At 38.2% G+C, this 27,791-nt stretch overlaps 1 protein-coding gene across 1 annotated transcript; it reads right to left on the bottom strand.

Annotated features, from left to right (window-relative positions):
* On the bottom strand, positions 1-22,776 carry LOC128703004 (uncharacterized; the record flags this gene model as incomplete). Its single annotated transcript, XM_070081868.1, is given in 10 exon segments — positions 1-889; positions 5,373-5,581; positions 6,831-7,036; positions 7,577-7,611; positions 10,037-10,056; positions 10,417-10,655; positions 12,236-12,554; positions 17,978-18,123; positions 19,288-19,468; positions 22,548-22,776. Coding segments are annotated over 10 exon segments (2,473 nt in total), but the record flags the coding sequence as incomplete, so codon positions are not given.
* Positions 22,777-27,791: the final 5,015 nt, after the last annotated feature.

Here is a 27,791-nt window from a genome sequence, read left to right as displayed (position 1 = left end):
CTGAAAATGTTGGTGATGTAGCAATGAAGGAAGAAGCAGGCTTAGCAGAGGGTTCTCCATGCTCTTGGTGATGGCCCATGAAGGTGCTAAAGGCATGCGGCTGGTCAGCAGTTAGAGGCAATGAGGCATTGCAGTTTACCAAGAATTTTCCCCTAGCTTTTAGATTTTGAGTTACAGGAGATGAAGAAGAAAGGAACTCAAGATTGGATAATTTTTGTACTGGTAATGTGTGTCTGTTAGAAGAGGATGAATCCTCATCATCATGACTAGAGGAATAACAGTCCAAACTATGATTAGCTGCAATAAATGATGAGCCAGATGAAGAAATTAGCCTTGTCAAGCTAGGGTTATAAGAATCCTTGAAGAATGATGAGGAATTACTAAAGTCGTCTTGTAGATTTTTCAAGCTGGCATATGTATTTGTGGACAAATCCCCATGTGCAACAGTACTGACATTACCACTGGTAGAACTGTCTAATACATTACGATCCTCTACACGATGTGAAAGCTCATTGATCTCATGCACCATAGGCTTACACTCAGAAGCTCCACCATTATCTAGCAACACTGAAGAACTCAGATCATTGTCTACATCTGTGGTTATTGAGCAGTAAGTAACAATATCCTCATTATTTACAGCAGGCAGATGTATAGAGATACACACATCATTTACAGGTATACCTGGTTTTGTAGGCACCTGATGAATATCATCCAGATCATCAGTATCTGTATTAAAACCTGATGATTTTGTTAGTTTTTCTCGATGTGAAGGAGTGGATGTTTTGGCGGAGATTAGTAGGTTGTCAGAGGTTGGCCGAGAGGTGTTGGGTGGGTGTGAGCCAGGGTTGTGTTTCTTGTGGGTATGTCTGCCACCTGGCCTGGGATCTTGCTGCCAGGAAAAACACCACATCAAAGGTTAGTAATTAAAATAAATTGTTAACATCAAGCAAAAAAAAAAAAAAAAAAAAATAGTTTAACATATTTAATGATAAATTCTAAGTTTAATTTTATTATTTGCAAAATTCATTATTTCTGAATACAACAGACTATCACATTGATGCTGACTGTGGATATTTTTAGCACTTTATTTTGTCTCTGAATATTAATTGTGGCACCGAGGACTACTAGTGGTGCTAGAGGTCCCAAAAATTAATCTGACAGAATTAAAGAAAGTGATAATTTTAATAAATTTCATGGTGGTTCATGACTCTACACATGATACTTTACACTGTAAGAACCACAGCCATCCACTTCAACTCAGTAGGTCCACACCGACCCTCAACACTCATATGAAGACCAACAAATACTACCAATCAGAATTTAATGTAAGAAAACATTTTTATAGGTAAGCGCATATGCTTTTTACAGAGGTCTCTAGAACGTAACCATATTTTTCCTATATGCTCATCACTTCACATAACACAAATATCTAAAATACAGTTGTCAGGAACATAACCACCATGTTATGCGAGAGTCTACTGTATTCAAGCAACATGTTTCAAAAAATTAATAAAGCTGAAAGTATTTAGATAAGTTATCAGGATCTGAACTAGAGGTCTGGGATCACCATCCTATCGTCTAAGTCCATTTCATCCCAAGAGGGTAACATTCTCCATAAAAAAAATTGATCAGGTCCCAGTTAGCGGTCATTACCAACACACCCAGGATTCTGGCAAGGAAAACTTTATTACCCTCTATAGTGCAATGGATTAAGGTGACTGGCTGGTAATCCCTTACTGATGGTTTGAATCCCTATCACTCCAGTGAGTTGTTACATTTGTTCATTATAAAGTTTCAGCACAAAGCTGCAGGTGTTAACACAAACTCATATTTAGAGGTGTAAGCCATGGCAAATACAATCATGCAAAACAAACAAAACACTGTATACAGATAAGTGAAACGTTTATTTTGAATGCTTAATCAATGAATACGAACTGTAAAATAGAACTCAGCAAAAATATATTTCCTGAACAGAAGTAGATATAAATATAAAAAAAGATTTATTTGGTTAAAAATAAAAAAATAACATGCTAAATCATCATGAGGCAGCCACAACATAAGAACCTGCAAACTAATTATCATTACCATACAGCATATTCTATATTATAAATGACAAACCTATGCAGGTAAATAGTACATACATGCATACCAAAATGCTATTGTATAAGAAAAAATAACTATGGCAAGTAAGTAAATAGTATTTTGAGTTTAAACAATATGGTGGTAGCCATTACATAAATTTAATCAGTGATGGAAATGTCCATTACAAATGTGTGCCTCAAGACTGGAGAAGGAGCGGGGTTGAGTCGTCTACTCGTGGTCGGCCACAACAGCAAAAGAAGCATCTCCGCAGAATTTCGGAGAACGAGCGGGAACTGCCATCTGTATTCCCCTACACAGCAAAGATGCCAGTCAAGAACAGAGTAATGAAGGCATAATTGTGATTTTGTCTGCTGGTTAGAACAGTACCAAGAACATTTACCACTCAAATTATTCCATTTACTTGAGTAAACCTGCTAGCTTGCCTGTTAAATCATTAGAATTATGTACAGCAGTAACCTAAAACCTAACCTGCCGTATAAGCGGGGCCCTCCTGTACAGCAGTAGCCCGGAACCTAACCTGCTGTATAAGTTGGAACAGACTGTACTTAAGCAAACTTTCTGGGTTATGACTGCCACATACTGTAAGAATTCCATATCTATCTGGAATGTGTCTAGAGAAAATTAAAAAAAATTTGTTGTTAGTAATCCTTGATCTAACAAATTTTGGAAATACATGACAAAATCCACAGTCAACTGTTCTGTAAACAATGGTCCAAGTCCACTGTTTATAGAACTGTCTGTTATTATTAAGCCAACAGAATAATCTCATTACTCTTCTCAACAACAGCCAGTACTGGCCACTCACTCCCTTTATTACTCCAATAAACCAGAATTTTAAGGGGAAAATATCTAATACTCTGCAAAGAAAATTCATATAAAAAGTTAATTGTAATTAAAAGTTTCTTCTATTACTTCTATTACGGTAATGCACTGTACTACAAACAATGAAGTCATACTAAATACAATACTATGTATATATGGAATCTGCTAGGCAGATTACCATACACTATTTGTGATGACTCAGCATCTGACAGAATCAAATAATGTTTAAATGGGTAACCAAGCCAATTACTCAGCATAAATATATCTTGTAGATATATGCTAACAAAGGTGTGGAAAAATTTACCATACCTAAAATGCAGTAACTACCAGATAATTCCCAGTACTGTATACAGTTCCAGGACCCATTGAAATTATAGGGTTATGGGTTCCTTGCACCTACACATAATGCCACTTCCACACATGTAATGTTGCTTAATTTGTTTTCAGAAAAAAGAGAATGACATTTCCAAAATTTTCAGTAAATATGTAGGTTAGTCAAGAGGTAAAATTATGCTAAGCCAACTTACAGTCACAGACAATTTTTTGTGGCCTCATCTTTTTTTATGAGTTTTGAGAGGTGAAACTTAATGTTTTTATTAGTCCTCAATACCAATTATAAATTTCCTGCCCCATCAACTGGGTTTACTCAATATTCCTAGTACATACATTTTTATTACATATCAAGAGACTCCTTAGCTTGGCTTTAATACTGTTTCTTTCTTTCACAGTCCTTTCATTCCAACTCATCTTAAACAATATTAAATTAACATTATCCTCATGTAGATGGCCCAAACCAGAATAATTCTTGCATAGTTTCTGGAAATATTTAGTGAAGGGATTCAGGGAAACCGGTTATTTTCATATAATCGGACTTGAGTCCTGGAAATGGGAAGTACAATGCCTGCACTTTAAAGGAGGGGTTTGGGATATTGGCAGTTTGGAGGGATATGTTGTGTATCTTTATACGTATATGCTTCTAAACTGTTGTATTCTGAGCACCTCTGCAAAAACAGTGATAATGTGTGAGTGTGGTGAAAGTGTTGAATGATGATGAAAGTATTTTCTTTTTGGGGATTTTCTTTCTTTTTTGGGTAACCCTGCCTTGGTGGGAGACGGCTGACTTGTTGAAAAAAAAAAAAAATTAGTAACATGGAAGTGCTTCTTACTTTGGCTTACAGAGATGTGAATAGGACTCCCTAATGCTGAGGTTAACAATTTGCATCATGGATGTACAGTAAATATGAAGTCAAAAAACAAGGCATCAACTAAGATACCTGTATACACCAATAATTAAAATGATTCTTTGAAGAGGCTGCAAATAACCAGCATGCCTCTGACAAACGATACACCTGCAAGTCAAGTGTGTATATACACACACTCATATAAAACTGTTACCAAAGGGAAGAGACTATTATTGAATTACCCATCTAATGAATTACCAAGCATCTTCCACTCTCATTAATACTACTGTGTTATACTATAAGTTTATTTAAGACAATACATGTATTCCCAAGAGTAAATAATGCAGTCTTCCTATCATTTTAAGGGAGTCAGCTGCCATGGACATCATGGCAGCATTAGGATCTGTCTGCTTGAAATGCCTAGGCATACTAGTGGCTTTATTTGTAATTAATATTTTATAATATGTAAACCACACAATGTAAGCTTTGCAAGGAAATAAACATTTTCATTTTCATTTTCACTCTACCTTCTGAAATCCAACAACTCCATCACACTTGTTTCTTAACATTTATTTTAACTCTCTCATTTCACACTTTTCTTTTTTTTTAATTTTCTCAATGTACTGCTTGCCCATTATGCATCTTGTAAAAATTTTCATGAAATTTATATATCAATTCTGAAGATTTACTATACAAGAAAATGTAATAAAAATATTGAATACTGCTCTTGGTTATTGAACACTTAATGGTACAGTACTGTATGCAATTAGTAAGAAAAAATCTGAACATGATACGTACATGCAAATATCAAGAGTAAGGGGCTAGTAACCCCTTCTCCTGTATAAATTACTAAATTTAAAAAGAGAAACTTTTGTTTTTCTTTTTGGGCCACCCTGCCTTGGTGGGATACGGCCGGTTTGTTGAAAAAAAAAATAAACTTTTTTTTTTTATATTTAGGTCACCCTGCCTCAGTCGAAGACGGCCAATGCATTACAAAAACATGTAAATATTATAAATAAAAGACTGAATGATATACGTCTTATCAGTATAAAAGAAATACTGGACATGGGACTGTGTCAAGAAGAAAAACAAGCTGATTGCAAACTTACACTCTGACGTAATATTTCCCAGCTAGTTACAGGTACAACATTCACAGCTTTCAGAAACCTCCATACTACTGTATTTTTTGTAAATGCACAACATTTACCTGTACTGAACAGCCATTGCATGCTACCTAAATTAAATTACAAATTGTGGATTGCAAACCTGCTTATTTGTTTGTAAAGCTGATGGCTGTAGTCTCGCAGAATTAGTGTGGACTTGCTGGGGAATGGGAGTGCCCTCTGGCACGACCTTTACCCGACAGTGGGTATTTACTGCACTCAGCATGCTGGCAGCAGTCGCAGTGATTTCTCCACTGTCTGAAGCTGAACATTCTGCCAGACGCAATGTCCACGTGCCATACTGATCACTCTCTGCAAGGTGACAGGCTGAGTGAAGCTATTATGCTATTATTCATAACCATAATCATGAGGAAGTGCTAAACTCATAAGGGTCATTCACTGCCTGGGAAATAAGAGAGGAACAAGCTTGATCCAAAGATAAGTGTAGTTCCAATTCCTTGGATCAAGGATCCTTCACTAGCCTCAAGGCACCTGTATCGAAGTGTGTATCATTCAAAGATTAAAGATCTAGATTTCCAAAAATTAAAAAACTGGCAGTTTTATTTATATATAGCACTAAATACATATGTGTAGAATTTTTGGTTATTATAATAATAATAACAATATTCCCCTTGGGGAAGTGGAAACGAATTCTTCCTCCATATGCCGTGCTTGTAGTAAGAGGTGACTAAAATGCTGGGAGCAAGGGGCTAGTAACCCCTTTCCTGTATAAATTACTAAATTTAAAAAGAAAATGTTTCATGCTCTTTTTAGGTCACCCTGCCTTGGTGAGATGCAGTGAATGTGTTAAAAAAAAAAAAAACACCATGCAGAAAATTAGGAATGTGGAGATTAGAAGATGATGTGGGTTACTAAAAGTATAATTCAGAGGACTGAGGAGTTGTTGAGGGAAGTTTGGGATTTAAAGAGGATAGTGCAAAATACAATGACTAAAAGGGTACTGTATATAAGTCTGTAGTGGAAGAAAGGAAGGATTGGAGGGAAAGAGCATAAGATGGGTTGAGTGTTAGGGACCTGAACATCCAACATGCACGTGTGAGCACATTACACCGGAGTGAGTAAAGGTATGTACTGGAGAAGTGTAAAAAGATAATACAGTGGACCCCCGCTTAACGATCACCTCCAAATGCGACCAATTATGTAAGTGTATTTATGTAAGTGCGTTTGTACGTGTATGTTTGGGGGTCTGAAATGGACTAATCTACTTCACAATATTCCTTATGGGAAAAAATTCGGTCAGTACTGGCACCTGAACATACTACTGGAATGAAAAAAGTTCGTTAACCGGGGGTCCACTGTATACATGAAGGAATTCAGGGGAAACCAGTTAGCTGAGCTTGAGTCCTGGAGGTGAGAAGTGAAGGCAGAATGAGGAAGTTGTAGTTCAGAGGGTCTTCCTAACTGTGATAACAGCACACTTTTGGAAAAAACGATGATTAAATGAATGATGGCGAATGTGTTTTTCATTTTTGGGTCATCCTACTTTGATGAGAGATGGCTGGTGTGTTAAAAATAAAAATAATAAAACTGTATTACTTACCTATTGCAAGTCTGGAAGAAGGTTCTAGCCTCTCTAAGCCTCTGGAAAAGATAACTCGTGGTTCTGGGTGGCCTTGTACTTGGCACTGTAAATACAGGTCTCCTCCCTCTTCGAGAATCACATCTGACAAACCCTTGGTGAATGTGGGACGTTTTTGAGGTCTTGAATTTGCTGAGGTAAACAAAAGAAATAAATTAGTGGAAATACTGTATTATAGTTCAATGACAATGCTTCATCCACACCTCAGTGGGATACGGCCGGTGTGTCGAAAGAAAAGACAGTGCTTCATATACACAGCAGTCATATTTGTCAAAAATTTGGAAAACAGAACTCTTACCCTGCAACTTTGCATACTGGGATTCAGGTTTCCATACCTAAGCCACAAGAGGCCTACTGGGTCACAGACAACAAGTTTGCTAGACCACAGGCAAAGAGAATGTCGGGGGCATGAGCAGAGCACATTGGGCCATTAGCAAAACATACACTGGGTCATAGGCAGGAAGCATTTTTGTTCAGTTACTCACCTTGTACAAACAACCACAGTCAGATACCCACACTGAGAGAAACAGCATAAAGTTGCTTAAACGTTGCATACTTACTGCATGATTTAATGAGAATACTAGATCTATACATCCTCTACTCAGTTAGCTGTATGACCTTAGTGGGTTTAGCAACTGGTTTTGATTATAATAATAATCTGCTCTGTTGGGTAACAGGACACATGTGCAACTAATACGACAGCTTACTTGGCAACATTTCGCTCTCCAGGAGCCTTGTCAAGCTGTTTCAAATAATACATGTTAAGCTGAGCATTAGAAGTTCTGTTTCCAAACAGCATGAAGTATATTAAGAGTAAGTTTGTTGGTAGGCATCCAAGTAGATATTTTTAGTACAGGTCAGTCATCACTAATTCGGTATCACTGGGACCTGTAGTGTGCTGGATTAGTGAGTTTGCCATTTTACAGAGTGGTTAGATTAGGATACACTTAATTAACCTATCCATAGAGACTCTGCTACATCTTCCTCATTTTCATCACTGCTTTTTTCTCTACTGGCTTGATGCTGAGGATTTAGTATAGTTAATGGAAATTTGAAATTTGGCCGAAATTAGAGAGATGGAGACATAAGTATGGCCAACCTGTAGTTTGTTGTTAACAGTGTCTGTTAGTATAGTTGGGTTTGGGTGAGAGAAGACATAAGTAGTGTCATCTGCAAATAAAATGGGTTTAAGGAGTTTAGATGTATTTGGGAGGTCACTGATCTAATGAGAAAGAGAACTGGGCCAAGGACTCCAACAAGAACTGGTTGTGTAGCAGAGTTAGCTCCATTTGTGTATACATACTGGTTTCTATTGTTAAGATAAGATTTTAAGTAATGGAGAGAATGTCCTCTGACCCCATAATGTTCAAGTTTTAGGTGTAATAGGTCATGGTCAACTGCATCAAATGCTTTTTGTAGGTTTATGAAAAGTCCCAGGGAAATTTTGTTTTTTCGAGTGCCGTATATAGAAGTTCAAGCATGTATATAATTGCATCATTAGTACTTTTTTTCGGTCTAAATCCAAACTGACATGGGTTAAGTATGTTGTGGGATACTAAGTAGGAGTAGACTTGTTTGTGAATTAATTTTTCAAAGATTTTAGATAGTAGGAGCAAGTTTGATATAGGCCTATAGCTATTCAATTCAGTTGGATCACCTCCTTTGAGGATTGGAGTAACTCTTGCTATCTTGAGTATGGATGGGAAAGTAGAAGATTAAATAGATTTTTTAAAAAGAGTTGAAATAATTGGAGACAACACATGAGAAGCTTTTTTGTACATGAGTTGTGGTAAGTTATTTAGATCTCCTGTCTTGTTCTTTAGTGTTTTGATGATAAGTGAGATTTCTGTAGGGCTTGTTGGGATAGAAATAGAGTATTTGGGTAGTTATCAGTGAGGTAGTCTTTTGGCTGAGTGTTTACAGTTGGAATTTTGTTTGCTAGCTTTGTTCCTACTGTTGAGAAAAAGACATTAAATTTGTTGGCAGTATCTGTTGGCTGGAGGTGAGGTTCTCGTGGTTTCATTAAGTCAGTCACTCTGTTTCGATACAGATTTTTAGATCCTAGAATTTCAGATAGGGTTTTCCAGGCCTTTTTCATATTCCCTTTTATGTCATAAAATCTATTTTCATAATATAGTTTTTTAGACTTCCTGATTAAATTAGTAAGGATTGACGAGTAACGTTTTGTCAGTTCCTTTATTAGACCCATTCTGTACTGTTTTTCATATAGATGTTTTTTATCAACGGATCTGAGGATGCTGCTTGTAAACCAGAGGCTGTTTAGTCTCTGCTGTGATCTGCTTTGTTTTTATTAGACAATGCCTGTTATAGAGGTTTTGGGTTTTTTGTAAGAAAATTTTGACGCATTCTTTAATATCGAGATTGACTGCTTGCTCACTTTGCCAGTCAATGCTACTTAATGCTGAAATAAAGTTATTAACAGATGACTTGACATGTAGCTGGAATGTGATCTTACTTGTGTCCTGGTGCAATTTACATAAGTTGGTTATGAGAAAGGTGGGATAGTGGTCAGTGGTGTTATCTGTAATTATGCCTGCTTTTAATGGGGCTGTAGTGCTTGTCCAGATGTGATGTAGTAATGAGGCACTTGTCCTGGAGATTCTTGTTGGCTTAGTTATAGATGGCAGAAGTAAGCAGTTGCTCATAGTGTTTGTGAATTCAGTTACTTGTGGGTCATGGTCATGAATGAGATTTATGTTGAAGTCACCTGTAAGTATCACGTGGTGTTTATTCATCTTTGTGTCAGTTATCATGTTTCTAAGGTTGATGCTAAATGAGAAAATATTGGAGTGATGCACTCTGTATATTCCTCCAACTGTTAAAGTTTTTTTTAGGTTTTTGGATTTAAATTTAGCAAATGTATATTCACCATATTTATCCCTTGTGCAAGTAGATTGAATACCTTTCAAGTTCATCAGAGTAGTATATAGCTGTGCCACCTCCTAATTGATCTGGCCTACAATTGTGTATGGCCATGTAGCCAGGTATGGTATTGATTTTTGTAACATCATGTTTTAGCCAGGTTTCAGTGAGAGTAGTGATAGACATATTGACATTTAGACAATTTAGTAGTGTTAGGAGGTCATCATAATGTTTACTTAATGATCTGACATTATAATTGAATACTGTTATGTTATTGTTGGCACTGAGTGGTACCAGCTCACACCTGAGGATTAAATTCATTAATAGGACCTGTAGCATAAGCATGCCTCTGGCAAGACAAGGATGGAATGAGTGATGATGAAAGTGTTTCTTCTTTTTTGGGTCACCCTGCCTCAGTGGGAAATGGATGATGTGTTAAAAACAAAACAAAAATATTATTACCTACAATATAACTTACAAAAATATTTAGCAATGATATCTATTCCATTCAGTGGAATATAGCTGGTTTGTTGAAAGAGAAGAGAATTATTCCATGCTGTGCAAAGAACATTATAATAAATGGTAATTTGAAAATAGTCTTAAAAAGGATGGTTCAGTTAAAAACAGAGTTTCAGAAATCATTTTAAATGGCACAGAATCTTACCCATGGGTTTCTTGGTATTAACTTGACAAGCGAGTCGGAGTGTTCTACCCTGCATTACTACACAGTCCTCTGGAGTTTCCACAAACCACACTGTTTCACTTTTACTGGACGTGTTAGATGGATCAGGAACCTCTAAGGGAGGACTTAGAATTGTCAAATCCTCTGCTGGAGACAGCAGAAGCTGCACTGAGGAGTTAGCAGAAGTATTGGTAGAAGATTTTGTAGCTAATGAAAGTTTCCTGTAAATTAAAAGAAAATCTGTGATAACAGTACGTATTCTTAATGTAATAAATTATATGGAAAATGGATATACAATGAATAATAATTAATCAAGAAATATTTGCCACAAAATATCCCATGGCGTAAACTGGCATTTGTAATAAATTGGGAAGCAATCTTGTTGCCTAAAATGTTCTATTTGCTACCAATTTCAATTTTGTTAAAACAGGTATACAACTGATGAAAAGCTTAGACCTAAAAATAACTATCATATGGATAGAAGGTAATACTGTACTTGCTGTAGAGAGGGAGGGCTGGGAATCTTACATACAGGAACATTTAAGATAAGACACTTTATTTCAGCATAATACAATGTTTGTACAGAGGTGAATGATGTTTAAGTGTGTATATAGAAAGCCTCTTAATATATAGAGCATTTCTGGCAAACTCAAGACTTCCTTCTTCTTTTAACAAACTGATCTTATCCCACCAAGGCAGGGTGGCCCCCCCCCCAAAAAAAAAAGTTTCTCCTTTTAAATTTAGTAATATATACAGAAGAAGGGGTTACTAAATCCTTGCTCCCGGCATTTTAGTCGCCTCTTACAACACACATGGCTTATGGAGGAAGAATTCTGTTCCACTTCCCCATGGAGATAAGTTGAAATAAACAAGAACAAGAACTAGTAAGAAAAATAGAAGAAAACCCAGAAGGGTGTATATATATATATATATGCTTGTACATACATGTGTAGCGTGACCTAAATGTAAGTCGAAGTAGCAAGACGTACCTGAAATCTTGCATGCTTACGAGAAAGAAAAAAAGACACCAGCAATCCTACCATCATGTAAAACAATTAGAGGCTTCCATTTCACACTCATTTGGCATAACAGTAGTACCTCCCTGGGTGGTTGCTGTCTACCAACCAACTACCTAGGAAACTTAAGACTATCTTAAGAATAATAAGGTAATGACAAATTGAGTGGTGTTTATATACAGTCTCTTAGGTGATTGTAAAACTAAATTTGTAAATACTGTACAAATTTGTCATCTGATATGTGACTTTACATCCATCTGTTAACCCTGGTAGCAAGTATACATAGCACTTGATTAATTTCTAGCAATGTGTAAGCCAACAATCACTGTTCACATCACATATAAAAAAATGCATATGTATGAGGTTAACACTAAACACAATGATTCATAGTACAGCTTAGAATAGTAACGTTTTCTCAATAACTAATAGTATTTGGTGTCATAAGCAGCAAAAGAATGTTTGTAGATTAATGGTTCAGAGAACCGACAAGTTGATAAATTATACACAAGTGCAACACTTAGGTATCTTTACTGTGGGAACATTTTGCCACATAGTAGCTTCATCAGTCCAAAACACAGAAGAATGGTTTTAGATCAGAAGGAGTTTGAGGTAATCTGTCTCTCAGTACTCCAGGCTGAGGGACTGATTACCTCCAACTCCTTCTCATCTTCAGCCATTCTTCCCTGTTTTGGACTGAGGAAACCACTATGTGGTAAAATGTTCCCATAATAAAGATACCCAAATGCTTCACATGTGTCTAATCTATCAAAAATATGTTTACTTACCTAGGTTTTGGCACTGGTCTCTCATTGTCCGATACAAAATCTAAATCCACTTGTGATTTTTCAGCGACTCCAGGATTCTTCACACCTTCCACGGTTTTCCCCTCATGATAGTTTCTCAGGACTCCCTTATGATTTGTGTAAATAAAACGAGTTGAGGGTTGTGCTTCTGGAGACTTATGAGAATGTGTAGGAGAGGCTTGAGGAGATGCAAGGTGCTTCCTGCTTTGTTGTGCTCTACATGTTGCCGTCACTCTGATAGGGACACTGTAGTCTACTGTGTACTCTTGGTCTTGCTGAGCAAACTCGGCCACAATCTCTCCTGTACAAATATTCCGACATTTAATTAGTATCTGCTTCCTTCAGGCTATTATCTGATATTTCTCTACAAAATCAAATGCACTGTTACAAGAATAGTTTATACAAATAATTTATTTTTTTCTGCAGTATACAGGTAATGTAGGTTACATTTATTTTTCAACATGTCAGCTGTCTCCCACTGAGGCAGGGTGACCCCAAAAAAAGAAACACTTTCACCATCATTCACACATAATCGTTGTCTTTTCAGAGGTGCCCAGATACAACAGTTTAGACGTCACTTCAAAGAGCCAATATAAAAATACTACTAAGCACAAATGAAAGCCACCAGCATGCGGTGCATTTCGGGCAGACTGATTCTAGTGCTTAAAGACTACTTAAGAACTAGACATGGGTTAAATCTATTAAGATGTCAGTTTCTAGAGTATGTAGTGCCAAAAAAAGTGCAGAAAATCCCCCCCCCCAAAAAAATGGCTTTGGTGTCAGTTCTTAAAAAAAAAAAGTATGGGACATTCTTTGACTAGTCACTAAGGGTTATATAGATGACTGTATACATCTCTGAATATTTCTGACAGGTATGGAATTTTCTCTCTGCACATAACCCAAAGCAGTCAGCTAACATCTAGGTACCTATTTACTGCAAGGTGAATGGAAGCAATAGGTTTAAGGAGACTTACACATACATCTCATTTTGCCAGGGGATTGATATCAGGATCTTGTGGTTGTGAGTTCAATTCCCAGGTAAGTATCCTTATACCTGCTGCATTTGCTCACACAGTAGTAAAAATAGGTATCTGGGTGTTAGTCAACTGCTGTATATTGCATCATGGGAAATAAAAGTTTTATACAAACTTTCAGAATTTCCTTCACATCACAGCCATTATGAAATAGATTTTTACTGTTTTTCCCCCCCGAGACATATAGTAGTCATTGTAAAAGTCAGCATTTGCATCAATATTTTCTGTACTGTGAGGTAAGCATAGGTAGCAGGTACTTGCTCATATAGTTTATCTTGCCTCACCATACACATACACAGACTTTGCAAAAGCTTTTGACAAGTGTGACCATGGTGTAATAGCACACAAAATGCAGGATAAAGGAATAACAGGAAAAGTTGGTAGATGGATCTACAACTTCCTGACAAATAGAACACAGAGTAATAGTAAACAGAGTAAAGGTCCCAGGCAACCATGGTAAAAAGCTCTGTTCCACAAGGCACAGTACTCACTCCCATTCTATTCCTTATCCTCCAAATCTTCGAATTGGCCACTCAAAACAATATGAAGTTCAATGAGGAGAAATTTCAACTTCTCAGATATGGAAAACTTGAAGAAATTAAAAATGTGTCAGGGTATACCACAAATTCTAACCATATAATAGAGCGGAAAAGTAATGTGAAGGACCTGGGAGTGATAATGTCAGAGAATCTCGCCCTCAAAGACCACAACAATGTATCTACCTCATCCGCTAGGAAAATGATAGGATGGATAATGAGAACCTTCAAAACTAGGGACACCAAGCCCATGATGATTCTCTTCAAATTGCTTGTGCTCTCTAGGCTGGAATACTGCTGTACACTAATGGCCCCCTTCAAGGCTGGCAACATTGCAGACCTGGAGAGTGTACAAAGAACTTTGATGGCACACATAAGTGCGATAAGGCACCTAAACTACTGGGAATGGTTGAAGGTCCTTGATCTGTATTCCCTTGAATGCAGGTGAGAGAGATGTGTGATAATATACACTTGGAAGGTCCTGAAGGGATTGGTACCAAACCTGCACATGAAAATCACTCCATGTGAAAGCAAAAGACTCGGCAGGAGATGCAACATTCCTCCGATAAAAAGCAGGGGTGCCACGAGTACACTTAGAGGCAACACAGTAAGTGTCCGGGGCCCAAGACTGTTCAATTGCCTCCCAGCATACATAAGGGGGATTACCAATAGACCCCTGGGCGTCTTCAGGAAGGTACTGGACAGGAACCTAAAGTCAGTACCTGACCAACCGGGCTGTGGTTCGTACGTCAGCTTGCGTGCGGCCAGCAGTAACAGCCTGGTTGATCAGACCCTGATCCACCATGAGGCCTGGTCTCAGACCGGGCCGCGGGGGCGTTGACCCCCGAAACCCTCTCCAGGTAAACTCCAGGTAATATCATATAGTATTTATGGTTGTATTCTCGTTTTCTTAGTCTCATTTGATAGAATGAAAAACATATTATAGAAATAGAGGTGATTTTGTTTGGTTTTACTATAAAAAGAACCTGGAAATGGAGCTCAAAGTAGGAAAAATGCTTGATTTTTGCCGATGTTCAAAAGTAAACAAGTGATGTCACTGTCCAATAAATGTTCAACTAGCCATTCTAATATGCAGTCATGAATGGGTTGACATTATTTGTACAATTATTACAATATTGCAGTAGTCTGCATAACAGTAAATCTTCTATTTTTTGTTTGAATAAAAATTCAAAATAGAAAGCAAGAGTAATATCAAAGGGGCCTTGAGACATGACTGGTGAACAAAGAAAATGTTATTTTAGAGCCAGGAATGTCTGCATTGTTCATTCTGAACCTTATTTTGAAATCGTCATATTTTTTAATTGTCGCAAAATTGGCCAAATTGCAAATTTCTGACCACATTATTGGGTAGTTGAAACCAGTAAATGGGCAGTTTCTTGTACTCAATCGATAGAAAAAAATGGAGTTCTAAAGAAATAGCTATGCATTTGGTTAACTGGAACAATGGAAACAGGGCTCAAAGTGGGCAAAATCGCCGATTTGTAAATATCGCCGAGGTCAATAACTTTGCGAGAGCTTAATTCCGTCAGTTTTCTATCAAATTTTGTTTTTTTTATTGTCATTACAATCGGGAAAAGATTCTCTATCATTTCATAAGAAGAAGAATTTTTTTTTTTTTTTTTGAAATTTTGCGACACCAGGAGACACCTCAGGATTGGGGGTTGTGACAGTCAAGGGGTTAAATATAGATTTACATACAGAAAAGAATGACAAATATATTATAAAGCACTAATAACATGTATAAATGAACATTTAACATCACACTTACCTTTACTGAAGACTCTTGTGAGTGTATGGAAGACAGAGAGGAGGGGAGAGGGAGGACTGAGTATTGTTTGGGAGGGGAATCCCCTTCCATAAAGATTTCAGGTACCAAGTCCTTATCCTTGGTTACTTCCCTTATTTGCTTTTCAATGGCACTAGGACCAGCTTAGAAGTCACTGGGCACTTGTCGCACAAAAAAACTGTCCAGAAAGCTCTTGCAGCTCTACCCTCTACCACAACCACTACCACCCTCTACCACCATCACTACTACCCTCTACCACCATCACAACCACTACCACCCTCTACCACCATCACTACCACTACCACCCTCTACCACCATCACAACCACTACCACCCTCTACCACCATCACTACCACCATCACAACCACTACCATCCTCTACCACCATCACAACCACTACCATCCTCTACCACCATCACTACCACCCTCTACCACCATCACAACCACTACTGCCTTCTACCATAATCACTACCACCGTCTACCACTATCACTACCACCCTCTACCACCACCACTTTCGTATTTTTCTACAATCTTTTTTTTTAATTCTATCATGTTTCTCACCTTCTTTACCAAAGGACTGGCACTAGCAGCTTTCTTTGGGCCCATGGTGGCTTATTTAGCAGTCACACAGAATAAACAAGTGCAAAAAATAATGAATTATTACGAAATGTTTCCTATGACCTCGCAGGATAATGTTCACTCACTGTTATGACCAAGGTCATAATGAGATTAATTTTTATGTGTTGTCCACTTAATATTATACTCGGGGTTTCTTTAATATTAGCTAAATTAAAGATTCCACTAGTTTATAATATTATCTGGTTTAGGAATATACCTGGGTATGATGTGTAAATGTATATATATATCTTGAGCAATGTGTTAGGTAGGTACACCTGGCTAAGGTTTATAACAAGGTATGTCCATTGGTGGGTAGTTCACACCGCTCTACCCTCTTCCCCTTTGACGAGTTGACATCATGAAGGGATTTACTGTGTAAGGCCAGTTCACACTCACTGCTGACTGGGTGAACAGCATCTTGGCAGACCTACTAGTACTCCGGTTCTGTTCTCTCCTGGCGTCTTGGAGAGTCTAGCTGAGAAACTCCTGAACTGGCTTGAGTTGGAAATTCTGTGGTGAAGACAGCAGAAAGTCATATCCAGATACGATGTGTCTACCAGCATCGTGTGTAGAATTCCCAGTGATATTGACCGTATTCAGTGAAGGAGTTCCTTTTTGATGTAGTATATACTTTTTCAAGTCATGTGTTACTATTGAGGAAACAGTCTTGCTCCTCTGAATATTTTCAAGTGTAGTGTCCGTATAGACACTGAAGGTGCTAATTTATGGTTAAGACCCGTAATATTGTATACCTACAATTTAGGATTTTTAAATGATAGAAAGAATCTCATAAGTAATATTTAATGGATATTTACAAATATCCAAGAGAAGTATTTAAAATTTTTAATAAAAAGCCTGAAAAATGCTGAGTAATTCTTATTTGCACCCTATATTTCCAAGATTTGAAGTTCCTTTTTATTCTTGGAAGTGTTTTTGTTACAGTGGGCACTAAACCTGGCAAACGACTAAGATTCGAACTGTAACACTCACCGAGAAACAATGAACAAATAACCCGCACATAGAAGAGAGGAGCTTATGATGACGTTTCAGTCCGACTTGGACCATTTACAAAGTCACACTAACGAAAAGGAGAGCAGGATGGGTATATATAGGCAGGAGGTGGTAGTAGTAGAGGGGAGGAAGTAGTAGTGGAGAGGTAGTAAGAGTAGGAGGGGCCAGTCAAATACTAAGAAAGAGGAGCACTGCAAGGGAGCTAGGTGCCCACAGAGGGTAAGAGCAGGAACACCGAGGGGGGGGGGAACAAATAAATAAATAAATAAAGGAGGAACAAATACACAGGGCAGAAGAAAGACAACCCAAAGGAGAAAAAGGAAAGAGGAAAGGGGAGGGTAGGGAGTGTGGCATGTGAGAGCATGTTAGACAGGGGTGAGTGGAGGCAAATAGTTTTTGGGACTTGGTGAGTTGTTGAAATGTGAGCAAGTTAACACTTTCTGAAGGGATTCAAGGAAACAAGTTAGCCAGACTAGAGTCCTGGACTTCAGAGTGCTTGCACTCTGAAGGAGGGGTGGGGATATCTGCAGTTTGGAGAGGCATCTGAGCTGTGGTATCAACATGCCTCTGGTGAGCCAGTGATGGAGTGAATGATTGTGACAGTGTTTCTTCTTTTGGGTCACATTACCTCGGTGGGAGATGACTGGCGTGTAAAAAACAAAATCTGTAAAATAAAGAATAAACTTGCAACAGTAGTTAGTACTTATACACTAACTAACCTGCAAGTGTAGAGAGTTCCCTAGATGCAGTGCTTGGCTGGCAACTCTTCATACACTCTCCCTCTCCATCACTCTCACTCATGCTCCAAGGCTCCCCGCTGCCAATAGACTGCTGCTCCGACAATTCAGACAATTCATCTATATCCCTGCAAACATAACCAAGAATACTGTGATGTCTGCAGTATTTAAAGATATTAAAGATAATTTTTATTTATCATGTCTAAGTAATAGTACATGTATTTTAATAATGTATTGAGAAAAATTGAAACCTATAGATAGTGTGCTCACTAATTTGTGGCAAGGATTGGAGGGTCTCAGTTCCTAGTTCCACTTTGTAATTACAATCTATTCCTGGTACCATGAGTCTTACCATATTAACTCTTAAAACTGTGTATGGACTCCGTTTCCCCATCCAGATTGCTCCACTTTGTAACCATTATGTTTTCATACATTATATAATTTCTTCCTCTTTGCCTCATAAGATGTAATGTACATTTTTCAAAATATTTCAAGCTCCAAGTCAGTTCCTCTCAAAAACTCAGAATGTGGCAGATAAGTAAATACTTCTGTTAAAAATATTGTCTGTACAATCTCCTTTCGCTGAAATAATTAAAAGATTGTTATATAAAATGTTAAAACATCTAAAGATATCACCCTATCACATAAAACTGACCAAGTGACTTTATGAGTCATAATAACACAACTGTAAACAAACAACAGACTGGGTGGGATTTGAACCCATTGCAAGCGAGTCCTTATTATAATTTTGTGTCATGATGGCCAGATTATATTTGAATTTTACTAACCATGGTATTGTGACTTATTTTTTCTAAACTTAGAATAATTGTCATGCCAGCCTCTGTTACAGTTAGCGTATGGAAGGTTCAAGCCTCAACCACCCCTTGCCCAGACCCATGTGGCTTCAACAGAATTCAGGAATAAAATAAAATTACTATTTAAATATCTCATACTTATTAAAGAACGTTCTTGTAAATTACATTCTTATAGAGTGAGCACTGCTTGTAGGTCATGCCAGCATTTTTTACCACTTTCTTACTCAAAATTTCAGAACAATATATGAAGTAAAAGAATGGCAAATACTATACACACATTTTATTAGAATGAAGGGAAAATACAATACTAAATACTACATCATTTTTTCCTTTAGGACACAATGAGCTATACATGAATGGTATACAATACTACGAGTTAACTGAAAAAGAAAAAATAATTTAAATTTACTTCAGCTATCACTACCACCCTCTACCATTTGACAGTGATGAAATCATGAAAAAAAAATAGAAACCAACCTATTTCCCACAGTAGCTGGAACATGAGCTTCAGGATTTGGGATGAGCATTGTCACAGGGTCAGAAGCAGAGGCACCCATCAGCCGCTGCCGTCTGAAGAGCCAGTTCTCTTCCCAAGTGTCAGAATTCAGCACCATGTCACCAGGTCCAACATCACAGCAATCTACATCTGAACAGAAATCTGAAAGTCAAACAATGTATACTTTGTACATAAATGATCATGCCTGCTTAAATGCTGCCTAAATGTTATAAAATTAAATAGAAATTAAGGTAATGATATTCAGGGAAGCTGTTTAGCCAGACTTGAATCCTGGAGGTGGATAGGGCAGTGCCTGCACTCTAGAGGAGGAGTATGAATGTTTTAACTCAGAGAATCATCTGAATTGTGATACCAGCACTCTTCTGGCAGGACAGCGAGTGAATTGGGAAAGGCAACTGATGAGGCAAAACAAAATATTATTGCTGTATTATAATCAAGGAGAAAGTGCTAAACCCAAAATGGTCATACATCACCTGAGAGATGGGAGACAATCAGATTTAATCAAAGAAAATTTAGCTCCAGTTTTTTGGATCAAGAGCCACAAATGCAATACTGTATACAACACAGAGCATAAACAATGAAGAAGCTTCAGAGATGCTATACAGCTACAGCACTGGTACAGGTATGATAAAACTGACAAATTCTTAATAAATGCAACACTCAGAACATTAATTAGGACATGTTTTGCCACTGAAGGTTTTTAATCTAACACAGAGAACAGACAACCACAGAATATATAAGGGAAAGGAAGTCAGGTGAGCTAGGTAGGGTTAGGTCCAGTAATGTCATGTGTTTGAGGAAGTGTCACCTAATCATATATTGTGATGGGGTGGAATATATTTGAAGAGCACTGTCAAGAGGCTAAATCTACCAAGTACAGTGGACCCCCGGTTCGCGATGCTATCGGTATCCAATAAATCCGGTATGTGATGCATTATATCGCAAAAAATTTGCCTCGGTTCCCGTTACAAAACCCGGTATACGCGATTCGTCCAAGACGTGTTCACGTGTGGCCTGAACTGCCCCGTGTGTGCCAGTGTTTACAAGCCCGCCAGTGTGCTCGCATCTAAGGATACATTCGGTACATTCCATATTATCACAGAGTTTTTTGGTGCTTGTTTCTGCAAAATAAGTCACCATGGGCCCCAAGAAAGCTTCTAGTGCCAACCCTTCGAGACCAAGGGTGCTAATGACTACTGAAATGAAGAAAGAGATAATTGCAAAGTACGAAAGTGGAGTGCGTGTGTCGGAGCTGGCCAAGTTGTATACAAAACCCCAATCAACCATCTCTACTATAGTGACCAGGAAAATGGCAATCAAGGAAGCTGTTGTTGCAAAAGGTGCAACTGTGATTACGAAACAGCGACCGCAAGTGTTAGAAAATGTTGAGAGACTGTTATTGGTGTGGATAAATGAAAAACAGATAGCAGGAGATAGCATCTCTCAAGCGATCATTTGTGAAAAGGCTAGGCAGTTGCATGACGATTTGGTAAAGAAATTGCCTGCAACTAGTGGTGATGTGAGTGAATTTAAGGCCAGCAAAGGTTGGTTTGAAAGATTTAAGAATCGTAGTGGCATACATAGTGTGATTAGGCATGGTGAGGCTGCCAGTTCAGACCAAAAAGCAGCTGAAAAATATGTGAAGGAATTCAAGGATTACATAGACAGTGAAGACTTGAAACCTGAACAAGTGTTTAATTGCAACGAAACAGGCCTGTTTTGGAAGAAATTGCCAAGCAGAACCTACATTACTCAGGAGGAAAAGGCACTCCCAGGACATAAGCCTATGAAAGACAGGCTTACTCTTCTGATGTGTGCCAATGCTAGTTGTGATTGCAAAGTGAAGCCTTTATTGGTGTATCACTCAGAAACTCCCAGAGCGTTCAGGCAAAAGAATATCCTCAATGCTAATTTGTGTGTGCTGTGGAGGGCAAACAATAAGGCATGGGTCACTAGGGACTTTTTTATGACTGGTTACACCATGCATTTGCCCCCACTGTGAAAAATTACCTAATTGAAAAGAAGTTAGACCTTAAGTGCCTCCTGGTATTAGACAATGCCCCTGGTCATCCTACAGACTTGGCAGAGCGACTTTCTGGGGACATGAGCTTCATTAAGGTCAAGTTTTTGCCTCCTAATACCACTCCTCTCCTGCAGCCCATGGACCAGCAGGTCATTTCCAACTTCAAGAAACTGTACACAAAAGCTATGTTTGAAAGGTGCTTTGAAGTGACCACAGACACTCTATTGACTCTAAAGGAGTTTTGGAAGGATCACTTTAATATCCTCAATTGTGTAAACCTTATAGGTAAGGCTTGGGAGGGAGTGACTAAGAGGACCTTGAACTCTGCCTGGAAAAAACTGTGGCCAGAATGTGTAGACAAAAGGGATTTTGAAGGGTTTGAGGCTAACCCTGAGAAGCCTATGCCAGTTGAGGAATCCATTGTGGCATTGGGGAAGTCCTTGGGGTTGGAGGTTAGTGGGGAGGATGTGGAAGAGTTGATGGAGGAGGACAATGACGAACTAACCACTGATGAGCTGCTAGATCATCTTCAACAGCAAGAGGCCAGACCTGAGGAAACTGCTTCGGAGGAGGGGATGGAGAAAGTGAAGAAGTTGCCTACTTCAAAGATTAGGGAAATGTGTGCAAAGTGGCTTGAAGTGCAAAGCTTTTTTGATGAAAATCACCCTCAGACAGCTACTGCAAGCCGTGTTGGCAACCTGTACAATGACACTGTTGTGAACCACTTTAGGAAAGTCATAAAGGAACGAGAGGTACAGGCCTCTATGGACAGATATGTTGTGCGACAGAAGTCCAGTGACTCTCAAGCTGGTCCTAGTGGCATTAAAAGAAGAAGGGAAGTAACCCCGGAAAAGGACTTGCTACCTCAAGTCCTAATGGAGGGGGATTCCCCTTCTAAACAATAGGTTCGACACTCTCCCCTCCTCCCATCCCATCAATCATCACCAGATCTTCATTAAAGGTAAGTGTCATGTATTCTATTGTTAGTAGAGTACATACTACAAACTGTGCATGTCTTCTTCAGTTTGTGTGCATTAAACTTAATATTTCATGTGGTAAAAGTTTTTTTTTTTTCATACTTTTGGGTGTCTTGCACGGATTAATTTGATTTCCATTATTTCTTATGGGGAAAATTGATTCGCTTTCCGATATTTTTGGTTTACGATGAGCTCTCAGGAACGGATTAATATCGCGAACCGGGGGTCCACTGTATAGCAACATTAATGGTGGACAGTAGTGGATCTTCTGTCACTGAGTGGTGGGACACCTTGTGATGCCTCGTCTCTCTCGAGTCATCCAAGGAGCAACGAGAACCTCGCCATGATCCACCAGAGTCACTAACATCATTGTCATAGGCACAATCCAGGTCCTGGTCATCATCATCAGTCAAGCGATGAGTGGTGATTTCTTCCACATGTTCTTCAATCTATGGCAAGGAAAAAACTGTTAAAATCTGTACTGTATAAAGAAATATATTGATATGGTTACAAGAATGAAACTGAAAACAAAAGAACAACTGAGTACGATAACTGGTTTTTTTAACCACCATACAATACTACGGCAACCTGAGTATGAAAAAGTCAAAGAATAATATACAAAAAAATAAATATAGTACTGTACACCAATCCCCTCATAGAAATAATCTCATGCATCCAGTAAATTACAAATCAGATAAAAAATAAAACTTTAAATAACTTGAACTACAGAAGAGGAAGGTGTATCAAACTAAAAAAAAAATGCTTCTGAGAAACCAAACAGAAATAAACATTCCAGAGAAGAGATACAACTAAAGTGCTGAACACAAGAATTTGTAAAGCATGTAGTGTGGTGTGTGGCAATAATAAACAGTTTATAAAAGTAGTGAGTCAAAAATTGCTTAAAAGTTTTAGGAAAAATTTGGACCACTCTTATCTTGTCTAGATTTAAGTAGCTATTATGTACGTATTAGAATTAGTCTGCCCGAAATGTCATGGCATGATTGTGCCTTTTTTTGTACTTAACAAGCCAAAATTGTAATTACAAATTGTAACCTTCACAAAGAAATAAAATCTTTATTCTTTTTTATTCTTTGACATGTCACACAAACCTACTGGCCGGAAATGAATAGTATAAAATACAGTAGGATCTCTTTTATATAAAATGTTCAGAGCCAATGGTATACTGAATAATGTAATTTAAGAATACAGTAGTGAATAAGCCCATCTTTTGTTTCTAACTTAACTGCCCCTAAATGTACTTTTGACTTATGGGTGTTGCATACAAAATAATGACTAGTGTATAGATAATGCCAGCTTGACAATATTTCAATGTAACTTTTTGTTACATGGTAAATACAACTGATGAAAGTTAAGACACTTGCACAACATACAACTGATAAATAATGGGACACCTTTGCTATCATATAATGCCCTTGATTCTTGAGACAAATGTCACAGTTGTCCTGCCTGGCTAGCCACTGGTGGCTTGCAGATTACCATGAAAATAAATATAGCAGCAATGAACTCAAGTTATGTTGTAATAAAGAAGTGTCAATGAATAAACAGAAGGATGGATGAGGGGCTCGAGCCATTGTCCAAGCCCCTCATCTATCCTGTTTATTCATCAACAGTTGTTTATTGCAACTTAATTTGAGTTCACAGACGATGTGGCCTTGAAGGGGGTAAGAACTGATCTACTGCTCAAGCTCCTGGGCCGAGGGAAGGAGTTCATTTTGGTTACAGTTGGTGCCTCCGACGGAATGTAATACAGTAAGTATTATCTCCAAATCCTTCCTATTAGAGGCCTGGGTTAGCCTAGACGGTAGACCGTCAGACTGCCAATTAACTGACCATGATTCAAGCTCCTTGTCCAAACTTCTGTTTATTCATAGCAGCAATATTCACATGGCTGGAGTGTAAGCCTACTTCCTAGTCATTGTTTTAATTCTGAAACCAAAGCATACCTCTCTGCTTATACAAGAAGCACTTTGATGTCTTGCCTCAGTGTACAGTACCCCAGAAATCGTAGAGTTCCAAAATGGAATTAAGTAATGATTAATTTATGCTGTTCTACTGATATTGATAATGAATTCTGAAGAAAAACAAATCAAATAGAAGTACAGTATATGAAGTCTGTTAAATTCACGGAAGATGTTTTCCAAAAACTTCAAATGTTGGTTTTTATATTGTTTTGTGAGCATATTTTTTCAGTACACCAGCTGTCTTCAACTGAGGCAGGGTGACCGAAAAAAAGTGGAAACACTTGCTTTATAAAGTTCTTTTTTTTTTTTTACATTTAGTAATTTGCAAAACAACCACTGTAAAAAAATAGTAAACATCCAAGTGCTTTTGTGATTTCTCACATTATCAAGGACATTATCACATCCTTGATAATGTGAGAAATCATAAAAATGCTTGAATGTTCACTAATTTTTTTTTCACAGTGGTTATTTTGCATATTGTGATATCACCTGTTAACTGTGATCTTGTTGCATTTAGTAATTTACACAGGAGAAAGGGTTACTAGCCCCTTGCTCCCAGTATTTTAGTCACCTCTTACAACAAACACAGCTTTCAGAGTAAGGATTCTTTTCGACTTTCCCATGGAGTATGTTTGCACTGTAAATATGTGCTAATGAATTCCATTATTCTTGTAAATAACTCATTACTACTGTAACATTACCCTTCAAGAAGGTGCTTTGACTCTTGTGATGAGCTCTAGACATGAGAACATTTTTTTTTTTTTTTTTTTTCAACAAGTCGGCCGTCTCCCACCGAGGCAGGGTGACCCAAAAAAGAAAGAAAATCCCCAAAAAGAAAATACTTTCATCATCATTCAACACTTTCACCACACTCACACATTATCACTGTTTTTGCAGAGGTGCTCAGAATACAACAGTTTAGAAGCATACACATATAAAGATACACAACATATCCCTCCAAACTGCCAATATCCCAAACCCCTCCTTTAAAGTGCAGGCATTGTACTTCCCATTTCCAGGACTCAAGTCCGACTATATGAAAATAACCGGTTTCCCTGAATCCCTTCACTAAATATTACCCTGCTCACACTCCAACAGATCGTCAGGTCCCAAGTACCATTCGTCTCCATTCACTCCTATCTAACACGCTCACGCACGCTTGCTGGAAGTCCAAGCCCCTTGCCCACAAAACCTCCTTTACCCCCTCTCTCCAACCCTTTCGAGGACGACCCCTACCCCGCCTTCCTTCCCCTATAGATTTATATGCTTTCCATGTCATTCTACTTTGATCCATTCTCTCTAAATGACCAAACCACCTCAACAACCCCTCTTCTGCCCTCTGACTAATACTTTTATTAACTCCACACCTTTTCCTAATTTCCACACTCCGAATTTTCTGCATAATATTTACACCACACATTGCCCTTAAACAGGACATCTCCACTGCCTCCAACCGTCTCCTCGCTGCTGCATTTACCACCCAAGCTTCACACCCATATAAGAGTGTTGGTACTACTATACTTTCATACATTCCCTTCTTTGCCTCCATAGATAACGTTTTTTGACTCCACATATACCTCAACGCACCACTCACCTTTTTTCCCTCATCAATTCTATGATTAACCTCATCCTTCATAAATCCATCCGCCGACACGTCAACTCCCAAGTATCTGAAAACATTCACTTCTTCCATACTCCTCCTCCCCAATTTGATATCCAATTTTTCTTTATCTAAATCATTTGACACCCTCATCACCTTACTCTTTTCTATGTTCACTTTCAACTTTCTACCTTTACACACATTCCCAAACTCATCCACTAACCTTTGCAATTTTTCTTTAGAATCTCCCATAAGCACAGTATCATCAGCAAAAAGTAACTGTGTCAATTCCCATTTTGAATTTGATTCCCCAAAATTTAATCCCACCCCTCTCCCGAACACCCTAGCATTTACTTCCTTTACAACCCCATCTATAAATATATTAAACAACCATGGTGACATTACACATCCCTGTCTAAGACCTACTTTTACCGGGAAGTAGTCTCCCTCTCTTCTACACACCCTAACCTGAGCCTCACTATCCTCATAAAAACTCTTTACAGCATTTAATAACTTACCACCTATTCCATATACTTGCAACATCTGCCACATTGCTCCTCTATCCACTCTATCATATGCCTTTTCTAAATCCATAAATGCAATAAAAACTTCCCTACCTTTATCTAAATACTGTTCACATATATGCTTCAATGTAAACACTTGATCTACACATCCCCTACCCACTCTGAAACCTCCTTGCTCATCCGCAATCCTACATTCTGTCTTACCTCTAATTCTTTCAATTATAACCCTACCGTACACTTTTCCTGGTATACTCAGTAAACTTATTCCTCTATAATTTTTACAGTCTCTTTTGTCCCCTTTCCCTTTATATAAAGGGACTATACATGCTCTCTGCCAATCCCTAGGTACCTTCCCCTCTTTCATACATTTATTAAACAAAAGTACCAACCACTCCAACACTATATCCCCCCCTGCTTTTAACATTTCTGTCATGATCCCATCAGTTCCAGCTGCTTTACCCCCTTTCATTTTACGTAATGCCTCACGTACCTCCCCCACACTTACATTCTGCTCTTCTTCACTCCTAAAAGATGGTATACCTCCCTGACCAGTGCATGAAATTACTGCCTCTGTTTCTTCCTTAACATTTAAAAGTTCCTCAAAATATTCTCGCCATCTACCTAATACCTCCATCTCCCCATCTACTAACTCCCCTACTCTGTTTTTAACTGACAAATCCATACTTTCCCTAGGCTTTCTTAACTTGTTTAACTCACTCCAAAATTTTTTCTTATTTTCATTAAAATTTCTTGACAGTGCCTCTCCCACTCTATCATCTGCTCTCCTTTTGCACTCTCTCACCACTCTCTTTACCTTTCTTTTACTCTCCATATACTCTGCTCTTCTTATAACACTTCTGCTTTGTAAAAACCTCTCATAAGCTACCTTTTTCTCTTTTATCACACCCTTTACTTCATCATTCCACCAATCACTCCTCTTTCCTCCTGCCCCCACCCTCCTATAACCACAAACTTCTGCCCCACATTCTAATACTGCATTTTTAAAACTATTCCAACCCTCTTCAACCCCCCCACTACTCATCTTTGCACTAGCCCACCTTTCTGCCAATAGTCGCTTATATCTCACCCGAACTTCCTCCTCCCTTAGTTTATACACTTTCACCTCCCTCTTACTTGTTGTTGCCACCTTCCTCTTTTCCCATCTACCTCTTACTCTAACTGTAGCTACAACTAAATAATGATCCGATATATCAGTTGCCCCTCTATAAACATGTACATCCTGGAGCCTACCCATCAACCTTTTATCCACCAATACATAATCTAATAAACTACTTTCATTACGTGCTACATCATACCTTGTATATTTATTTATCCTCTTTTTCATAAAATATGTATTA

This window comes from Cherax quadricarinatus, unplaced genomic scaffold (assembly GCF_038502225.1).
Source record: "Cherax quadricarinatus isolate ZL_2023a unplaced genomic scaffold, ASM3850222v1 Contig4714, whole genome shotgun sequence".
Taxonomy (NCBI): domain Eukaryota; kingdom Metazoa; phylum Arthropoda; class Malacostraca; order Decapoda; family Parastacidae; genus Cherax; species Cherax quadricarinatus.
This window is presented reverse-complemented; position numbering and strand designations above follow the sequence as displayed.